This window comes from Protomyctophum parallelum (assembly GCF_964188405.1).
Source record: "Protomyctophum parallelum genome assembly, chromosome: 7".
Lineage (NCBI taxonomy): Eukaryota > Metazoa > Chordata > Actinopteri > Myctophiformes > Myctophidae > Protomyctophum > Protomyctophum parallelum.
Window position 1 is genome coordinate 34,517,039 of NC_139705.1, and position 20,532 is coordinate 34,537,570.

Consider the following 20,532-nt stretch of genomic DNA (forward strand, 5'->3'; position numbering starts at 1 on the left):
TTGGCAGAGAAAGAGAGAACGGAGACACTCACTCTTGGCCCTCTCATTCTTGCGCGAGGGCCTCCACCGGATGCAGGACTTGTGCTCGTCCAGGAAAAAGTAGCGCACCAATCCCTTGGAGCCGCCGCGGAGCTTCACCATCTGTGTCCCCGTCTGCATGGAGCTCATGCATTTCTCCACTGGAGGAAGAAGAACAACAAAGCAAGGATTGGAGAGTCAACAAACTGACAAAATAAATGAATAAATAAATAAATACACGGAGAGCCAACGAAACGTGTGTGCAGCACACACCATGTTTGTATTCGAGAGAGAGCATATGTCTGTGTTTTCTCAATGGCCCAGCAGGGTTTGCGAGAGCGGAGCTCATGCACACACACGCAAATCAGTGAAATCACCAACACACACGCACGCACGCACGCACATATACGTGCATGCAAACACAGACAGACACACACACACACAGAATGCTTTGGACATGGCTGCAGGCCATCAGGGAATTGCTCATCTCGTGGGAGGGAGAGGCAGGGGACGTAGATGGACAGCAACGGGCAATTTCCACACACACACACACACACACACACACACACACACACACACACACACACACACACACACACACACACACACACACACACACACACACACACACACACACACACACACACACATAATCTTTTACATTATTTTTACCATAATCTTGTACAAAATACCTAATAATTGTACTTAAGTAAATGTACTTTCCACCAGTGCAGACAGCATTCAAAAATTGTAAAAATGTGTCAGTGCCTATCTTGGGGCGTTTGTTTTGACAGTTCCTCCACAGCCCAATTAATGATGTTGGGGCCCAGCCTGGCTGGTGTGCGGAAGAGACACTCTCTCTGTCAATCCCTCGGGTTATGAAGCCACACCATCGATTGTCAGGTGGCAGCCAGGCACGTTCACATGGCTGGGCGCTGCTCGCGCCTCCCCACACGTTCATAAACAAGATTAGCGGGTGGTCGGACGGTGACACAGAAAAGCTCTGCGTCTTCAGTGTGCATGGGAAACCGCGGCCACAGTATATAGTATCACAGTAGACACAGAAGTGATGGATTGCTCTAATTGGCCATTGATTCGGCCAGGCTGCACTTTCATTGGCAAGTGGGTAGACCGGCCAATGTCCCCCGACCCTCCGGGGCGCTAGTTAATGTAGTTCAGTCCCATGTCTCATCCTCCCATATACAATTTAGTGGGAAGCTGCAAACCTCCCTAGCCCTGACACTTTTCTAAAAATGATAGGACTTTTTTTCCAAGATATCCTGCCCTGCGTACACAATAAAATCTGGAGTGTCGGGTCTAATTCAGAGTATCCAACTGCATCGTCCTCGAAACAAGCAGTCGACTGGGCCAGGTTCAGAACGCATTGCATAGGCATTTGCAGAACGGCTGCACGATGTCAACTCCCACACACACAGCAATTGGCAGCAACATTCATTTTGACGCATCAGCGATTCCAAGTTGGTTCTCGCTGCCTCAAGTTGTCCGCTTCGCAAAACAGCTTTGGGATGCTGCCAAGCGAGGCAGGTTTGTGTTACATTAACTAGAGTTAGTGCAGGACTATTGATATGCTGTTCTGTTCCTGGCTCTACGCTGTACGCTAAGAACCAACTGATATAGACAACAGAGCTCGCCCTCCAATTTACAATTTACAATTTAGACATTTAGCAGACGCTCTTAATCCAGAGCGACTTACATTTAAGCAAGAACAAAAGCATGGGAATACATCACATAAAAGCATTTATCATGAAACATGCGTAAGCTAAGAAAGTAACAGTGGAATATCTATATAATGAAACTATACATACACTATACATATAAACTATACATATTTACTACTATGCTATACATATGTACTATGGCGTGCTATGACTATATACAATACAATTATAGTGCTGTCTACATAACATGCTATAAGTCTGTGTCAAATGCTATCTAAGTCAACAGAAATGCTATCTAAGGGGTTAGGGTAAGTGCTATGGGCCATGATGGAGTCTGAAAAGGTGGGTTTTCAGGCTGCGGCGGAAGATTGGGAGTGATGCTGCAGTTCTGACTGCAATGGGAAGTGCATTCCACAGTTTTGGAGCCAGAAGGGAGAAGAGTTTGGGACGTGTGGAGCGTTGTCCCGGCGTTTTTAGTGAGGGTACTTCCAGCTTCCCTGCGTTGGCTGATCTGAGTCAGGGGGAGGGTTTGTAGGGTTCAATCATACTTGCAAGATATGGGGGAGCCATACCTTTGGTTGCTTTGAATGCCAGCATCAGAGTTTTGTATTCTGTGCGGGCAGCGACCGGGAGCCAGTGGAGGGAGCGGAGCAGGGGGGAGACATGTGAGAATTTTGGCTGGTTGAAGACCAAGCGAGCTGTGGCATTTTGGATCAGCTGGAGAGGCTTAAGTGCACATGCTGGTAGGCCAGTAAGGAGGGAGTTACAATAGTCGAGTTTTGACAAGACTGTTGTCTGGATTAGGAGCTGGGCTGATTCCTGGGTGAGGAACGGTCTAATTCGTCGTATGTTATAGAGTGTGAACCTACAGCATCGAGTGACAGCTGTGATGTGAGCTTTGAACGAGAGCTGACTGTCCAGGACAACACCAAGATTCCTGGCTGTTGGGACAGACGTTACCAGGGCGTTGTCTACGGAAATAGTTAGCTCCCGCATAGGGCAGGACTCCCTCCCTTGGCAGGATCGATAATGGTGACATCACAGAACCCACGGGCAAACCTTTTCAGACACTTTGTACAGACACCATGGAGACATACACAACTGTATGTTACTTTTTCTTTATTTTTTTGCCAGGTGCTTGAAAAGCGCCTTAGATCCATTTAATAGATTATAAACAGTATATTAAAATGTTTCCATGTTGATTCATTCAGAATTATATGCACTTTTGCTTGATTGACTGACTGATTGATTTAATAATTTATTGATGATTTCTAAAAACATGCCAAATGGACGACACGAAAGAAGCCAAAGGCTTGTTTCCACTGTGGCCCATTAAACATTTGGAAAAAACAACAGTGCAACAAAAACAACTAGAAAATCTAAATAGACAGATTCAAGATGATTAATGACTTATTGATTAATCGCCAAAGTAATCGACCGAATACGATAAACGCTAGTACGCTACAATAAATGATAGCTGCTGCCCCACTTGAAGCAGACATACACAAAGTCACACCCACTTGCAGCCTGAAACCTTAGATTGAAACCCTCACCGTACTTGGCGCCCTGAGGCTCCAATTAAGACCCACCACCATCATGTGTGTGCGAGGGCCCAGGGGTTGCGTGTGCACACAGTTCACAGTCAATGCCTGCATTATTATAACCAACATTCCCTGGATGGTCCAACTAATTGAAGTGGTGAACGATGCAAAATGTGAGTGAAGGGAGGCTATAGGATAGACATCAGAGCAAATATAGTGAGAGCCTCTCCGCTTGCCATCACGTTGTCCACACATGGGATTTAGCAAGAGGCAAAAACATCTCATCAAAAAAGCCTTAAACTGAGCTGCACACTGGTATTGCCTTGCTTGCAAACAACTGATGGACAGTGAGGCATTTGGCGCGTGCGTGCGTGCGTGTATGTGTGCGTAGCCAGGGCCTGATGGTCAATAAAAAAAGGGCTCTAGCCCAGCCCGAATGAACAGGCCTAACATCTTACATCTAACATCTTACTGTACAACAAGCAGTACCCGTTTATTATGGTTTCAAACCCCACGATGTATTGCACACAACAGTCCTCCTCGGCAGATACTGTTGATGTTTCAACTTCCCTTTTTTATCCAATGAATTTAAAAAAAAATGACACTGAGCCACAGAGATCAGAAGCTCACCATGGTGAGGGGAAAGTTCTACATTAGTCTATTATTTATGTCACAAGGCAAACGAATGAAAATGACTGTAGATGTGCCACACAGTTAGCTTTTTTACATATACATGTAGTCCCCAGCAGCATGTTAAAGCTACAATCAGTCATTTTAATGTCTACCCGGGATTCTAAGCAGGTCTCCCGCCTCAGAGACAATTGTGAAACAATTGTGCTTGACATGGAGAGATATTGTGCATACAGTTTGAGTTTCAGGCAGTGCTACTTCTCAACCAGTAAGTGTCCTACCTGACACCTATAAGAAGTTCCGGATTGCAGCTTTAAAATCTTCTACAGAATAGAGACCGTGGTACATATGCAAACCTGCTCCAGCTACATTGATTGCACTAAATTCCTAGCCTGCCGCATGACAATAATTACCATAGACAACACAAATAAAATAAAATAAAATAAAATAAAGTCTCCATGAGAAGAATCATCTGAGAGCGCAAGGCAGGCTATCTACGTAGCACAGATCACCATGTAGCCCAGCAGTTAAGTGGTGGACGTGCACATTTGACCTATTTCAGCCTGTTTGAAAAGGTTATTCATAGCCTATATAGAAGGCTGATTAATTAAGCCTGAACAAATCAAGCCACTTGTAATCTATTAGCCAACAGTTGAATGGGTCGGGACGAAGCACCGTGAGATATGTCCCTGTCCGACCAGTTAGAAAGGTGCCGTGACATTGAATGCATTGCACGCAATGCACGGGCATCATTATGCTATAGAGGCCACTGGGTCTCAACGTGTTTCCCCCGGGGGATCCCCAGGGGTCCTTGATGGCGGTTCCATCTTGAAATAAATCCATTGAGACCTGAAGCGCATCTATGTCACGTTATAGCTTTTAACCACTTTTAACCGTTAATTCTACAAGCTCGTAGCGCGGCACCAAGTGCCGCGCTATGAGCTTGTAGATTTGCTACTTTTGAATAATCGTTCATTTTCAGATGGGGGTCTGGCAGCCAAACACATATCCTATTTGTGGGTCCTTGACGTGAAAGAGTTTGAGAACCACTGATATAGAAACAGGATTTAGAAGACATGAAGTAGAATCTGGCCTCGATCCACTGCTATAGTCGCCTCTCTCCACTCAGCATGGACACTATGGTCTCTAAAGATGATAGTTGAAAGAGAAGGAACGCTGGGGACAAAACAAGGGAACCAGACAGCAGGAGGAGGCGAGGAGCAGGAAACCAAATCGAGCAAGAGACAAAAGAAAGGGAAACGAGAGAGGAGACGGGAAGGAAGGAAGGAATAGGCAGGAATAAGGAGTGGTTGGAAGATGTGGATGCAGTGCATGCAGGGAGGCCGGCTGCAGAAGGGAAGGGAAGCAGAGATGGATAATAAATAAGAGAGTTGGAAATGAATACAAGAAACGCATGCAGGGATGCAGTGCAGTCACAGTGTACTGTACAGTAATAGGCAGTCCTTTTCACATGGTTTATTGTTGTCCGTCAGTAGGTAAATAAACCACGTGTAAAGGACTTTGTGTGTGTGTCCTGGCTATTCCTTTATTCCCATTTGTATACCTTTTGAGCCTTGCACATAAGACCGGGCTTCTAATTTGGGAGTGTTGCAACTTTCAGAAGTTTCAGCAGTTTCTCTATAAAGTATACAGTAATACTATAAACACATGAGGACCCAGTGCACACTTTATACGCTGATAACAAGGCGAGGTATATGATAGTAGCAAACACTTTTAACACACCCTGCAGCTCTGCAGAGACACAGAGAGGGGTGGGGGGGGGGGGTCCAAACTCTTTTACTAACGGGTCTGGGTGTGTTACCATGGCAACACAGGGTTAAAGTATGTGGTGATATGGAGAAGAAGCAGAGAGAGGAGAATGTGTTAAAACAAAAACCGCCTCGAAGTGGGATTTCGTCCATGCTGGTTAATTTAAATCCTCTTGCCACGGATTTAAAAAAAAATGGTCTGCTATGTCTATACTGTATATGACAGTGTTTGCAAATATTCACCAGATAATTGCCATCATACGTGAATAGTCCCATTTAATACAGCCACACAAAGTCACAAATTAATTCATTTAAAAGTAACACATAAAATGAGGTCTGGGATAATAATTTCTAACGTGCAAAACAGACAATCAAATGTGTTAAAAGAAAGGGAGATTCACTTTATAGTACCACCATGAGCTACAGAGGATGAGGGAACAAATGTAGCCACATGTAATTATTTTGCCCAACATACTGGTCGTAATTTTAATCGTAATTATGATGAAGCTGATTTTTTACAAATGTCAAGCTGGCTCTCAAACTGCGCACATGTGCACGCACGTGCGCGCGTGCGCGCACACACACACACACACACACACACACACACACACACACACACACACACACACTCTCTCTCTCTCTCTCTGTCTGCTGATTGCTGACCTAGTTTGGAAAAACCTTCAAATTTATTGCAATTTGCAAATGATTGCACATTGATACACTGCATTTTTCGTCACGTATATCCTAAAGAAGGCATTTCTATGGAGCCGAATCCATGCCAATATTATGTGTGTGTTCGTAAAAGAAAATGCGTAAAAAAGAAATCTGTAAAAGAAAAATGCGTAAAAAAACAATGCGTAAAAAGAAAATGCGTAAAAAAACAATCTGTAAAAGAAAAATGCGTAAAAAAACAATCCGTAAAAAGAAAATGCGTAAAAAAACAATCTGTAAAATAAAAATGCGTAAAAAAACAATGTGTAAAAGAAAAATGCGTAAAAAAACAATCTGTAAAAGAAAAATGTGTAATAAAACAATCTGTAAAAAGAAAATGCGTAATATATACGGATAGTGTTTTTTTGTGTTTGGACTTACGAACAGAAAAAATGCCAACCTGAGTTACAGATGCTTTTTTTGGTTCCCCAGTGAAATCACTGCCAAAAATCACATGACGGCTGAGAGCCAATCACGGGAGGCCTTTTCCTCTACCCAATCAAAAAGCTCCATAAGTCTGCCTGGCAACTGAGGTTGCCATGTTTGTCTGAGGCTACGTTATAAGTATAAGTTTATGAATTTCAAGTTTAGCTATATATCCATATCTTGTCTTAAAACAACCACTCAATGGCCAATTGACTAATTCATTATTTTAGTAGCCTATATTAAATAGGGGGGTCTCAAGGTTCGGGGACCCTCACTGTCCCCAGGGACCCCCCGGGACCCCCAAATGGTAACTCTGTCATTTCTCAACTGTTTTGGACGGGGGTGGGCTCGTTGGAATCTTGTCGCCCCCCTGGGGGCGTCTTTGGGGGTCTCAAGGTTCAGGGACCCCCCCCCCGGGACCCCCCAGGGACCCCCAAATGGTAACTCTGTCATTTCTCAACTGTTTTGGACGGGGGTGGGCTCGTTGGAATCTTGTCGCCCCCCTGGGGGCGTCTTTGGGGGTCTCAAGGTTCAGGGACCCCCCCGGGACCCCCAAAGGGTAACTCTGTCATTTCTCAACTGTTTTGGACGGGGGTGGGCTTGTTGGAATCTTGTCGCCCCCCTGGGGGTGTCTTTGGGGTCTCAAGGTTCAGGGACCCCCCGGGACCCCCCAGGGACCCCAAACTGGTAACTCTGTCATTTCTCAACCGTTTTGGACGGGGGTGGGCTCGTTGGAATCTTGTCGCCCCCCTGTGGGCGTCTTTGGGGTCTCAAGGTTCAGGGACCCCCCGGGACCCCCCAGGGACCCCAAACTGGTAACTCTGTCATTTCTCAACCGTTTTGGACGGGGGTGGGCTCGTTGGAATCTTGTCGCCCCCCTGTGGGCGTCTTTGGGGTCTCAAGGTTCAGGGACCCCCAGGGACCCCCCGGGACCCCCAAATGGTAACTCTGTCATTTCTCAACTGTTTTGGACGGGGGTGGGCTCGTTGGAATCTTGTCGCCCCCCTGGGGGCGTCTTTGGGGGTCTCAAGGTTCAGGGACCCCCCCGGGACCCCCCAGGGACCCCCAAATGGTAACTCTGTCATTTCTCAACTGTTTTGGACGGGGGTGGGCTCGTTGGAATCTTGTCGCCCCCCTGGGGGCGTCTTTGGGGGTCTCAAGGTTCAGGGACCCCCCCGGGACCCCCAAATGGTAACTCTGTCATTTCTCAACTGTTTTGGACGGGGGTGGGCTCGTTGGAATCTTGTCGCCCCCCTGGGGGTGTCTTTGGGGTCTCAAGGTTCAGGGACCCCCCGGGACCCCCAAATGGTAACTCTGTCATTTCTCAACTGTTTTGGACGGGGGTGGGCTCGTTGGAATCTTGTCGCCCCCCTGGGGGTGTCTTTGGGGTCTCAAGGTTCAGGGACCCCCCGGGACCCCCCAGGGACCCCAAACTGGTAACTCTGTCATTTCTCAACCGTTTTGGACGGGGGTGGGCTCGTTGGAATCTTGTCGCCCCCCTGTGGGCGTCTTTGGGGTCTCAAGGTTCAGGGACCCCCAGGGACCCCCCGGGACCCCCAGGGACCCCCCGGGACCCCCCGGGACCCCCAAATGGTAACTCTGTCATTTCTCAACTGTTTTGGACGGGGGTGGGCTCGTTGGAATCTTGTCGCCCCCCTGGGGGCGTCTTTGGGGGTCTCAAGGTTCAGGGACCCCCCCGGGACCCCCAAATGGTAACTCTGTCATTTCTCAACTGTTTTGGACGGGGGTGGGCTCGTTGGAATCTTGTCGCCCCCCTGGGGGTGTCTTTGGGGTCTCAAGGTTCAGGGACCCCCCGGGACCCCCCAGGGACCCCAAACTGGTAACTCTGTCATTTCTCAACCGTTTTGGACGGGGGTGGGCTCGTTGGAATCTTGTCGCCCCCCTGTGGGCGTCTTTGGGGTCTCAAGGTTCAGGGACCCCCAGGGACCCCCCGGGACCCCCCAGGGACCCCAAAATGGTAACTCTGTCATTTCTCAACCGTTTTGGACGGGGGTGGGCTCGTTGGAATCGTGTTGCCCCCTCTGGGGGCGTTCTCACGGTTTTGGAGGTTCGGGGACCCCCCGGGACCCCCCAGGGACCCCAAACTGGTAACTCTGTCATTTCTCAACCGTTTTGGATGGGGGTGGGCTCGTTGGAAACGTGGCTATATCCCAACAGCTATAGCCTATGTACACCCACGCCAATAAATCACACCTGCATATACAAATTACCCATCATGTTACAAAGCTCTAACACTAATGTAACTGCCTCTGTGTCAGTCAGTGTAGTATTTTTCAGTTATTTATTTAGGTAGGAACCAAAGTTCTCTAGGGCGGAACCTTTGTGTTATATCGCTCTTTTCCGCCTGACATTTATTAGCGTTACACCTACCCGAGGAAGTCTACTGTTTTCGTCGTGTTTCAGTGTTGACAGTTTGTGTATCTGCAAGGTGGCTCATAGCGAGTTTCACTTGCATGTTAAACAGCTAAGGACTACAAATGTTTGGCTGCAGTCAATTGTGAGTATTATTGTGGGGTTGTATGTTAGATGTGGTATTGAAATTGATGTAATATTACTTTCATTACTGTATACAAATAAACTTTGGTACATAATTCACATTAAACATCAGATCAGAAGCAAGAGTGTAGCAACTCATAATGTAATAGCAACTCATAATGTAATAAGGGCTCAAAAAGGCTCATAATGTAATAAGTTAAATGTAATAAAAACTCATAATGTAATAATCAGCTCATAATGTAATAAAATCATGAGCGCATAACGTAATAACAGATTTTTCTAAAAAAGACGTGTTACATTATGAGTTGCCTTAATAGGCAGCTCATAATGTAATAAAAGTTCATAATGTAATAATGGCCCATATTGGTGAGAAAAGTCTTACACTGTCATTGTTATTACCTCTGTTGACAAATGTAGACTTTCATATGGCCCATATAGTCTTACACTGTCATTGTTATTACCTCTGTTGACAAATGTAGACTTCCATATGGCCCATAATAAAATGTGACTTAGGCCATTTTAACACACCTTTCAAAATGGGAGTGAATGGGACTGAATGGGAGGTACTGTTACTATGGGACTGATAGAATGGGAGTGAATGGGACTGAATGGGAGTGAAAGGGAGGTACTGTTACTATGGGACTGATACTATGGGAGTGCATGGGACTGAATGGGAGTGAATGGGAGGTACTGTTACTATGGGACTGATACAATGGGACTGAATGGGAGTGAATAAAAGTGAATGGGAGTGAATGGGGGAGTGAATGGGACTGAATCGGAGTGAATGGGTTGAATGGGAGGTACTGCTACTGTGGGACTGTCACTTCCATTCAATCCCATTCAGAGTGAAATGGAGTGAATGGGAGTGAATGGTAGGTACTGTTACTATGGGTCTGTCACTCCCATTCACTCCCATTCAGAGTGAAAGGGAGTGAATGGGAGTGAGGGAGTGAATGGGAGGTACTGTTACTATGGGACTGTCACTCCCATTCACTCCCATTCAGAGTGAAAGGGAGTGAATGGGACTGAATGGGAGTGAGGGAGTGAATGGGAGGTACTGTTACTATGGGACTGTCACTCCCATTCAGTCCCATTCACTCCCATAGTATCAGTCCCATAGTAATGGTACCTCCCATTCAGTCCCATTCACTCCCATTCAGTCCCAATCACTCCCATTCAGTCCCATTCAGTCCCATAGTATCAGTCCCATAGTAACAGTACCTCCCATTCACTCCCATTCAGTCCCATTCAGTACCATTCACTCCCATTCAGTCCCATAGTAACAGTACCTCTCATTCAGTCCCATTCACTCCAAATTCACTCCCATTCACTCCCCTTCTGTGTCAAATGTCTTTGTTCTCTGATATTATTTTAAACACTGTAGCTGACCCTAAACCATGGTTTATTAAAAATAATTGGAATAAAACATTTTGCCCAAGTCACTTACTGCAGAAGTAATTTGGCCTAAATAACGTTTATAATTGCCTAAGTTAAAATGGCATGTTCAGATATTGGCCCAAGTCATTTTATCCTTACATGTTACATGATTGACATACACCTTTATTTGTATGTCAATAGTCATATTTATTCATATTTTTAGTTTAATTAGTTTAATAAGGTGATGATATGAAAGTCTACATTTGTCAACAGAGGTAATACAAATGACAGTGTAAGAATATATGGGCCATATGAAAGTCTACATTTGTCAACAGAGGTAATACAAATGACAGTGTAAGACTATATGGGCCATATGGAAGTCTACATTTGTCAACAGAGGTAATAACAATGACAGTGTAAGACTATATGGGCCATATGAAATTCTACATTTGTCAACAGAGGTAATAACAATGACAGTGTAAGACTTTTCTCACCAATATGGGCCATTATTACATTATGAACTTTTATTACATTATGAGCTGCCTATTAAGGCAACTCATAATGTAACACGTCTTTTTTTGAAAAATCTGTTATTACGTTATGCGCTCATGATTTTATTACATTATGAGCTGATTATTACATTATGAGTTTTTATTACATTTAACTTATTACATTATGAGCCTTTTTGAGCCCTTATTACATTATGAGTTGCTATTACATTATGAGTTGCTACAAGAGGCTACCAATCCGTTTCGTCCATTGCCGAGAAGTGACAGGTCGGCGACGACAACGAGGAAGGATGTCAACGCTAACACCGCAGCCTCGATTGAAGGACCTCGTGACACAGTGGAGCGTCGCGTGCAACCGCACCACACATTATTGTTTGGGAGGGTCGGACGGTCTCATGAGCCGAGCCCTGTAGGAACTGTGTGTGTTGTTCATTGACTGTGCTTTGCATTGTTGAGATAACATTGTCCATTTCTGGCTAACATCAAGGGGAACTATAATTGCTAAATGCTAACATTGCTACCAGCTAAAGTGCATTAATTTGCCGTTGCAAAGTGTCGTTTCTAACGTTAACGTAAACAAGAAGACCTGACGTAATGCCTTATGGTGCCGTCCACTAACAGTTAACAGTTCTATTGAGTTGTACTTGAAATGTACTGTAATTCTGCAAACTTAATAAACCAATCAATTAATCCACGCCATGACTTAAAAAAGAAGCGTGCAAATGCACAGAGACTTTAGTCGCTTGTATATCTGCTGTTAATGGTGTGTTTCGTCTATTTTTGTGTTTACAGTAAAATGTACCTGCCTTGCACTAATGCATGCTTCAACGAGGAATGCTAACAATCGAAGCATGCTAGTTAGCTCACGCATCGTACGGACTGGTCTAGTTTATTGTAACCACAGTTTACATTAGTGTATGTGTTTATTTCTATTTTTATATAAAAGCAACAAAATACATTTTCGTTGTGGCTTGAGTGTTTATTGCACAGTAATTGAGAAATTGCACAGTTTTGTTGGGAAACGGCGAACCTTGTCAGAGGGAAATCGCTTGGTTAAATGTCCATATCAAGTGATATCTGAAAAGTGTGTGAGAGAGAGAGCTATAGTAAGAAGAATATGCAGATGAATATAAATGGTTCTCTCTGTCTCTCCCTCCCATCAATAAAGATCTATCATAAGAATGTCAAGAGTTACCATGTGGGAGCCCCCAGGGGTCCCCGAACCTCCAAAAACAACAAGCCCACCCCCGTCCAAAACGGTTGAGAAATGACAGAGTTACCATTTGGGGGTCCCTGGGGGGTCACGGGGGGTCCCCGAACCTCCAAAACCCTGAGAACGCCCCCAGGGGGGCGACACGATTCCAACGAGCCCACCCCCGTCCAAAACGGTTGAGAAATGACAGAGTTACCATTTGGGGGTCCCGGGGGGCCCCGAACCTCCAAAACCCTGAGAACGCCCCCAGGGGGGCGACACGATTCCAACGAGCCCACCCCCGTCCAAAACGGTTGAGAAATGACAGAGTTACCATTTGGGGGTCCCTGGGGGTCCCGGGGGGTCCCCGAACCTCAAACCCTGAGAACGCCCCCAGAGGGGGCGACACGATTCCAACGAGCCCACCCCCGTCCAAAACAGTTGAGAAATGACAGAGTTACCATTTGGGGGTCCCGGGGGGGTCCCTGAACCTTGAGACCCCCAAAGACGCCCCCAGGGGGGCGACAAGATTCCAACGAGCCCACCCCCGTCCAAAACAGTTGAGAAATGACAGAGTTACCATTTGGGGGTCCCGGGGGGGTCCCTGAACCTTGAGACCCCCAAAGACGCCCCCAGGGGGGCGACAAGATTCCAACGAGCCCACCCCAGTCCAAAACAGTTGAGAAATGACAGAGTTACCATTTGGGGGTCCCGCGGGGTCCCTGGGGGTCCCTGAACCTTGAGACCCCAAAGACGCCCACAGGGGGGCGACAAGATTCCAACGAGCCCACCCCCGTCCAAAACGGTTGAGAAATGACAGAGTTACCAGTTTGGGGTCCCTGGGGGGTCCCGGGGGGTCCCTGAACCTTGAGACCCCAAAGACACCCCCAGGGGGGCGACAAGATTCCAACGAGCCCACCCCCGTCCAAAACAGTTGAGAAATGACAGAGTTACCATTTGGGGGTCCCGGGGGGGTCCCTGAACCTTGAGACCCCCAAAGACGCCCCCAGGGGGGCGACAAGATTCCAACGAGCCCACCCCCGTCCAAAACAGTTGAGAAATGACAGAGTTACCATTTGGGGGTCCCTGGGGGGTCCCTGAACCTTGAGACCCCCAAAGACGCCCCCAGGGGGGCGACAAGATTCCAACGAGCCCACCCCCGTCCAAAACAGTTGAGAAATGACAGAGTTACCATTTGGGGGTCCCGGGGGGGTCCCTGAACCTTGAGACCCCCAAAGACGCCCCCAGGGGGGCGACAAGATTCCAACGAGCCCACCCCCATCCAAAACAGTTGAGAAATGACAGAGTTACCATTTGGGGGTCCCTGGGGGGTCCCGGGGGGGTCCCTGAACCTTGAGACCCCCAAAGACGCCCAGAGGGGGGCGACAAGATTCCAACGAGCCCACCCCCGTCCAAAACAGTTGAGAAATGACAGAGTTACCATTTGGGGGTCCCTGGGGGGTCCCGGGGGGGTCCCTGAACCTTGAGACCCCCAAAGACGCCCCCAGGGGGGCGACAAGATTCCAACGAGCCCACCCCCGTCCAAAACAGTTGAGAAATGACAGAGTTACCATTTGGGGGTCCCGGGGGGGTCCCTGAACCTTGAGACCCCCAAAGACGCCCCCAGGGGGGCGACAAGATTCCAACGAGCCCACCCCCATCCAAAACAGTTGAGAAATGACAGAGTTACCATTTGGGGGTCCCTGGGGGGTCCCGGGGGGGTCCCTGAACCTTGAGACCCCCAAAGACGCCCAGAGGGGGGCGACAAGATTCCAACGAGCCCACCCCCGTCCAAAACAGTTGAGAAATGACAGAGTTACCATTTGGGGGTCCCTGGGGGGTCCCGGGGGGGTCCCTGAACCTTGAGACCCCCAAAGACGCCCCCAGGGGGGCGACAAGATTCCAACGAGCCCACCCCCGTCCAAAACAGTTGAGAAATGACAGAGTTACCATTTGGGGGTCCCTGGGGGGTCCCGGGGGGGTCCCTGAACCTTGAGACCCCCAAAGACGCCCCCAGGGGGCGACAAGATTCCAACGAGCCCACCCCCGTCCAAAACAGTTGAGAAATGACAGAGTTACCATTTGGGGGTCCCGGGGGGTCCCTGGGGACAGTGGGGGTCCCCGAACCTTGAGACCCCCCTATTTAATATAGGCTACTAAAATAATGAATTAGTCAATTGGCCATTGAGTGGTTGTTTTAAGAAGAGATATGGATATATAGCTAAACTTGAAATTCATAAACTTATACTTATACTTATAACGTAGCCCCAGACAAACATGGCAACCTCAGTTGCCAGGCAGACTTATGGAGCTTTTTGATTGGGTAGAGGAAAAGGCCTCACGTGATTGGCTCTCAGCCGTCATGTGATTTTTGGCAGTGATTTCACTGGGGAACCAAAAAAAGCATCTGTAACTCAGGTTGGCATTTTTTCTGTTCGTAAGTCCAAACACAAAAAAACACTATCCGTTTATATTACGCATTTTCTTTTTACAGATTGTTTTATTACACATTCTTCTTTTACAGATTGTTTTTTTACGCATTTTTCTTTTACACATTGTTTTTTTACGCATTTTTATTTTACAGATTGTTTTTTTACGCATTTTCTTTTTACAGATTGTTTTTTTACGCATTTTTCTTTTACAGATTGTTTTTTTACGCATTTTCTTTTTACGGATTGTTTTTTTACGCATTTTTCTTTTACAGATTTCTTTTTTACGCATTTTCTTTTACGAACACACACATAATAATGGCATGGATTCGGCTCCATACATTTCTCGTTGAAACGTTGGTAATGCTAAAATAAAGTATTGCATCGTGTCTATGAGCTGTGCGACCTCTTTTCCTTTCTGTTCGCTATTTTTAGCACAACTCGCTCAGACTTAAGGGGAACTCGCCCTACATTTGGCAGTAGACCCAACAAGGAATTAGGAACACAGCTGCATGTGGTTGTGTTAACGGGGTTAAAGATAACTGGCCAGGAGCCAGCTTTCCACCTGACGACAGCGGGATGCCCAGGAGGGTGAGACTACAGCAACTGGGTGACCTACTACCTGGCAGGCTTAGTCAGATCTCCATTTGTTGTAATGAATGCACCCTACATAGGTACATGTCATGTACACAATCCACAATTAGTGACACTGAGCTGCTGTTCACGCACGCACACACGCACACGCATGCACGCGTCTGTATAGTGCAGGCAGCCATTTCATCCGCCTTGAAGATGCAGTGGGCCCAACAGGAGAAGACTTAATTATTTCACAAATTTCACCTGCTGACCGTGACCCCATGCAATTACATTTCACCATGGAATTACAGCACCGTGTGAACTATGCACCTACAATTACAAACGTATTAATGCAGCAATTCTGCCAATAAGGAATCCCCGTTTTTGGTCAGGGAATTAAGATATTGTGTTATGAGCTTCAGGCAGTACTACTTGTCTACCACTAGGAATCCTATAATTTCTCAATGGAAGAGTAGTGAGACCACCTCTGACCAACTGCAGATGACGTTATTTATATTGGCCCCTTTTCCACCAGGGTTGAACCGGTTCAGTTAGTTTTTCCCACCTAATATTGAACCATGCAGTTCAGAGTGTTTCCACTGAAAATTAATTGGTCCAGAACCCTAAAAGTGGAACCAAAGAAATGGCCACCGGTTCCGTGAAAGCACCAAGGTTCCAAGAATCTAGAACGGAACCAGAACAGGGGCCATTGTATATTTTCATATTGGTAGTTATATAGTATTAACATACAATGTTTTATTCATTCAAATAAGTTCAGGATAGCAGCTTTAAACCATCCTAGCTTGACACCATTTACAGGAGACTTTACAGCCTACTGAACCAAAAACAGCCACACTAAAGCTGAGTGCCATCTTTGTTTATTATACTGCTTGGGTCAAGGTAGACGGTCCCGGAAAAAAACCAACACAGACTGTCCTTGAGTCGAGCGAGCCTTTCCCTATAGAAGTGAGCGATATCACATTCATAGTACAGCTGCTTTTGTAACTTTGGTCTGCAAACAAACCACACTCTTGACACGTCTAACCCCAAAAACTACACTTACCCATAAATCCAAGTCTCCATTGGGAAAATGCCACGATGCTGCTGCGGCCAATCCAGAAGAACTCCTCCACTATGTGAGCCATGGAGGCTTGGTGCTGGCTCTTACGCTGAGCCGCTTCCTTCTGCAGGTCCTTCTCGCTGCCCGAGATGAAGGCCCCCTTAGCCGGGGGGCTTGGCTTGTCGCCCGTGGTGGCGGTGGCCGCTGAGCGTATCAGGGCAGAGGACATGGCGGGGCCGATGGGGAAGAAGCCACTCATTACGGACGTGCTCATTCGGAACCAAATGTGGATGCGTTTCCTACGCCGCGAGCGAGGAGGACGCTCACTTTTAAAATGGTATTCAATGAGGAACCAGCAGGCTGTCAGCGGGACGTCATAGTTGATGCAGATTGAAAGAGGACGTCTGAATCAACTCTTGACGCAGCGCATGCTTTTCTCCCCGGAAGGTTTTGATTCATGTATCTGCTGTTACAGCAGGTCTTTGCAGAGCAAAAAAGTAATGGATGCTGATTTTTGCTTCCAAAGGGCCCCCGCTTCCTTCGCCCCTGAGAAGGATCACAAGATAAAATCTCAGTGTGTCAGCACAAGGAGGACTCCCCCAGTCCACTATGTCTCCTAATGATATCAACAGAGCAGTCAATAACCTCGCTCCATCTTCTCATATCAGCCGTATAGTCGTCTTCTCTTCAAAACCCCTCCACCTCACAGAGCAAAGAGGCAAACCATCATCTTTCTTCTACTGGGCGGTGGGTTTGGGGGGGGAGTGGGAGTGGGTCTTTCATCGAAAAAAGAAGGTTTCTCAGTCAGAGAGGAGGATGAGAGAATGGCAGGCTCTCAGGATGCCCTGGAACTGCTACAGGTATAAGCAGACGCAATAAAGATGCAACACAGAAACTGTGCACCACGTGTTGGGGCCACCGGCAATCCTAATTCCCTAGGAAGTGGTAATCCTGCAGGACCACCTGGGGATTTGCTTAACGCGCGCGCGCGTGTGTGTGTGTGTGTGTGTGTGTGTGTGTGTGTGTGTGTGTGTGTGTGCGCGCGCGCATGTGTGTGTGTGACAGACAGAGAGAGAGAGAGAGAGAAAGAAGGGAGGGCTGATAGATCCTTAATGAAGATATTGGCTAACCAAGCGCTTTTCCGTGCCCGCAAAACTTAATTACTGCGTCTGTTTCATCTCAGAAAAAGCTTTGTCTCACGGTTTATGGCACATATCGACATTCGGGACCCTTCACACAACGCCTGCTGATATAATCACGAAATGCTTCTTTTTAAACCAATTATGTTGGATAGCTCAGTGTAGTATAGAGAGACAAACCATGCAGGGCAGAGAGATACGTAGGAGCGACAAGATGGGAGTCGGATTCGAACCCATGGCAGTTTCTCGTGCTCATAAATAGATTATGGTCTGTGCACTAAGTGGCAGAGCCACCACGCAGTGCAGGGCAGGCACCCTTATTATGTTATCCCCCCCCCACCCCTCCTCATTTAACTACCAGTTTAATTGCATTGTATGAAACACAGGCCCTGCGGCAGGATCTTCTGCTACCGCTGCACTTTATTGGACATATCTGCATATACAGCGTATTGTCTGTGAGTTTGTTTGTCGCCACAGACATTCTTTAATCACACATAGCCATGCAAACTTGTCGTATATCTTTTTATAACCCTATAGGCTGCTTAAGATGATCATTAACCACAATTTACTGCAAGGAAATCCAGGCACAACTTCCACTTATTCATTGTTGGAAATAATTACTGCGAGCAAATGGCCTGTGAACAGCACTATTGCCTCAGCTTCCAAACTAGGCTCATACTCCTGGGTTTCTCGTGTGTCACAACATAGCGTAGCCTACTACAATATAGCGTGGAGAACACTTGAACACTTGAACACACTTGAACACACAGCAATCTGTCCCCCAGAGAGGACTGATTACCGTGCTTGTGAGAGTTTGGACTGTGACACCTTCCCTGTATAGGTAATAACATTTCAGGATGTGATTATGCATTTGATTATGGACATTACACCGAACTATGGAGCCCTTCTACGATACAACTAGTCAGGAATATTAATGCAACAATAGGCTACAGTATATGTCAAGTGTCTCTCAGTCAAAAATGCCAGCAGCTCAACCAGCCGTGCAGAGAATAATGCAAATCCATGCAAAAGCAATCCAATCTGCAACACCGTGTGCGTGTGCGCGCGCGTGTGCGTGACTGCGTGTGCGTGTGCGTGTGTGTGTGTGTGTGTGTGTGTGTGTGATTGTGTGTAGTGTGAGAGAGAGATAGAGAGAGACTGATATACTGTAATAGTTGGCATTATGTTTACACTGACAACCTTGCAGTGTGCAGTGGAATGAGTGGAATGACAGTAGCGGCCTACTACTCTATCACCAGGCAGTGTGCCAACTACCTGCCATGCTTTAAGTTGTGGGAGTGTAGAGCCGCCCAAGTGCTTACAAAGTACACTCATTTATCATACAAGTCAACTGGAAGAGGTGAAAAGTGCACTCATCTCCGTCCCTGTATGTGCTATAACTGATTCCCCCCCTCCACATTACCATCATGTAAACCTGTGCCTTTGGTGCGGCTGAGTGAGAGTATATTCAGCTATTAGTGTAGATTTTCGACTTACACAAACCCATTGACAAAGAAAGGAGAAATTCACGTCATAAGTGGACGAGCAAACTGGCTATTTTACTGTTGACAATGAATGGAGAATGTCGTCATATGTGTCTGAGCAAATAGACATGTTACGTCATGATGTGCGATAAGAGCGCCCCTCACTTCACACAGTTGTGATTTATTTGGTCTAATCCCTTGTGCCAAAGATTATATTATTAGGCAAATATTACTTGGCACAAGTCAGAAATGATCTTGCTTGGAATCTAGTATTAAATAGCACTTTAAATATAATTTCTTCCCAGGCCCAGCCAAACTGCACCAATGCAACTAGTCGACGAATTAGACCGTTCCTCACCCAGGAATCAGCCCAGCTCCTAATCCAGACAACAGTCTTGTCAAAACTCGACTATTGTAACTCCCTCCTTACTGGCCTACCAGCATGTGCACTTAAGCCTCTCCAGCTGATCCAAAATGCCACAGCTCGCTTGGTCTTCAACCAGCCAAAATTCTCACATGTCTCCCCCCTGCTCCGCTCCCTTCACTGGCTCCCGGTCGCTGCCCGCACAGAATACAAAACTCTGATGCTGGCATTCAAAGCAACCAAAGGTATGGCTCCCCCATATCTTGCAATTATGATTGAACCCTACAAACCCTCCCGCGCACTCAGATCAGCCAACGCAGGGAAGCTGGAAGTACCCTCACTAAAAACGCCGGGACAACGCTCCACACGTCCCAAACTCTTCTCCCTTCTGGTTCCAAAACTGTGGAATGCACTTCCCATTGCAGTCAGAACTGCAGCATCACTCCCAATCTTCCGCCGTAGTCTGAAAACCCACCTTTTCAGACTCCATCATGGCCCATAGCACTTACTCTACCCCCTTAGATAGCATTTCTGTAGACTTAGATAGCATTTGATACAGACTTATTGCATGTTATGTAGACAGCACTATAATTGCATTGTATGTATAGTCATAGCACGCCATAGTACTTATGTACAGTATAGCATAGTAGTATATATGTATAGTTTATATGTATAGTTTCATTATATAGATATTCCACTGTTACTTTCTTAGCTTACGCATGTTTCATGATAAATGCTTTTATGTGATGTATTCCCATGCACATTTCTGCACTTTCTTGAGTTGCTGCTCGTAAAGACCATGCAAATCCATAGAAACATGCCTCCCCAAAAGACTGCGGCAATATCTTCAAACTCTGTGGCTGCTTACAGCAAATTACAACACAAGCACTTAAAATCTGATCACTGTAGAAAAAAGTAAGGGAAATGTTTGCTCTCAGTCTCGCCAGTATGATTATAAGGACATTTTCAGTGGCTGCATAAATGTGTAAACAAATACGTTGTTTTATAACAAAATATAGATGACATGGCAATCCAAATATCCAGGAAATTGGGCGACCTCTAGTGTCACAGAATTCGACAGGTGACAGGTGAAGCATAAATGAGGAAGAAG

At 46.5% G+C, this 20,532-nt stretch overlaps 1 protein-coding gene across 1 annotated transcript in view; it reads right to left on the reverse strand.

The window, feature by feature from the left end:
• plch2a (phospholipase C, eta 2a) overlaps positions 1 to 20,532 on the reverse strand; it is a 179,428-nt gene that overhangs the window by 51,897 nt on the left and 106,999 nt on the right. Inside the window, exon 4 of the mRNA XM_083769300.1 lies at positions 33 to 179. Coding sequence (XP_083625426.1) covers positions 33 to 179 — 147 coding nt within the window. The remainder of the gene's footprint in view (positions 1 to 32; positions 180 to 20,532) is intronic.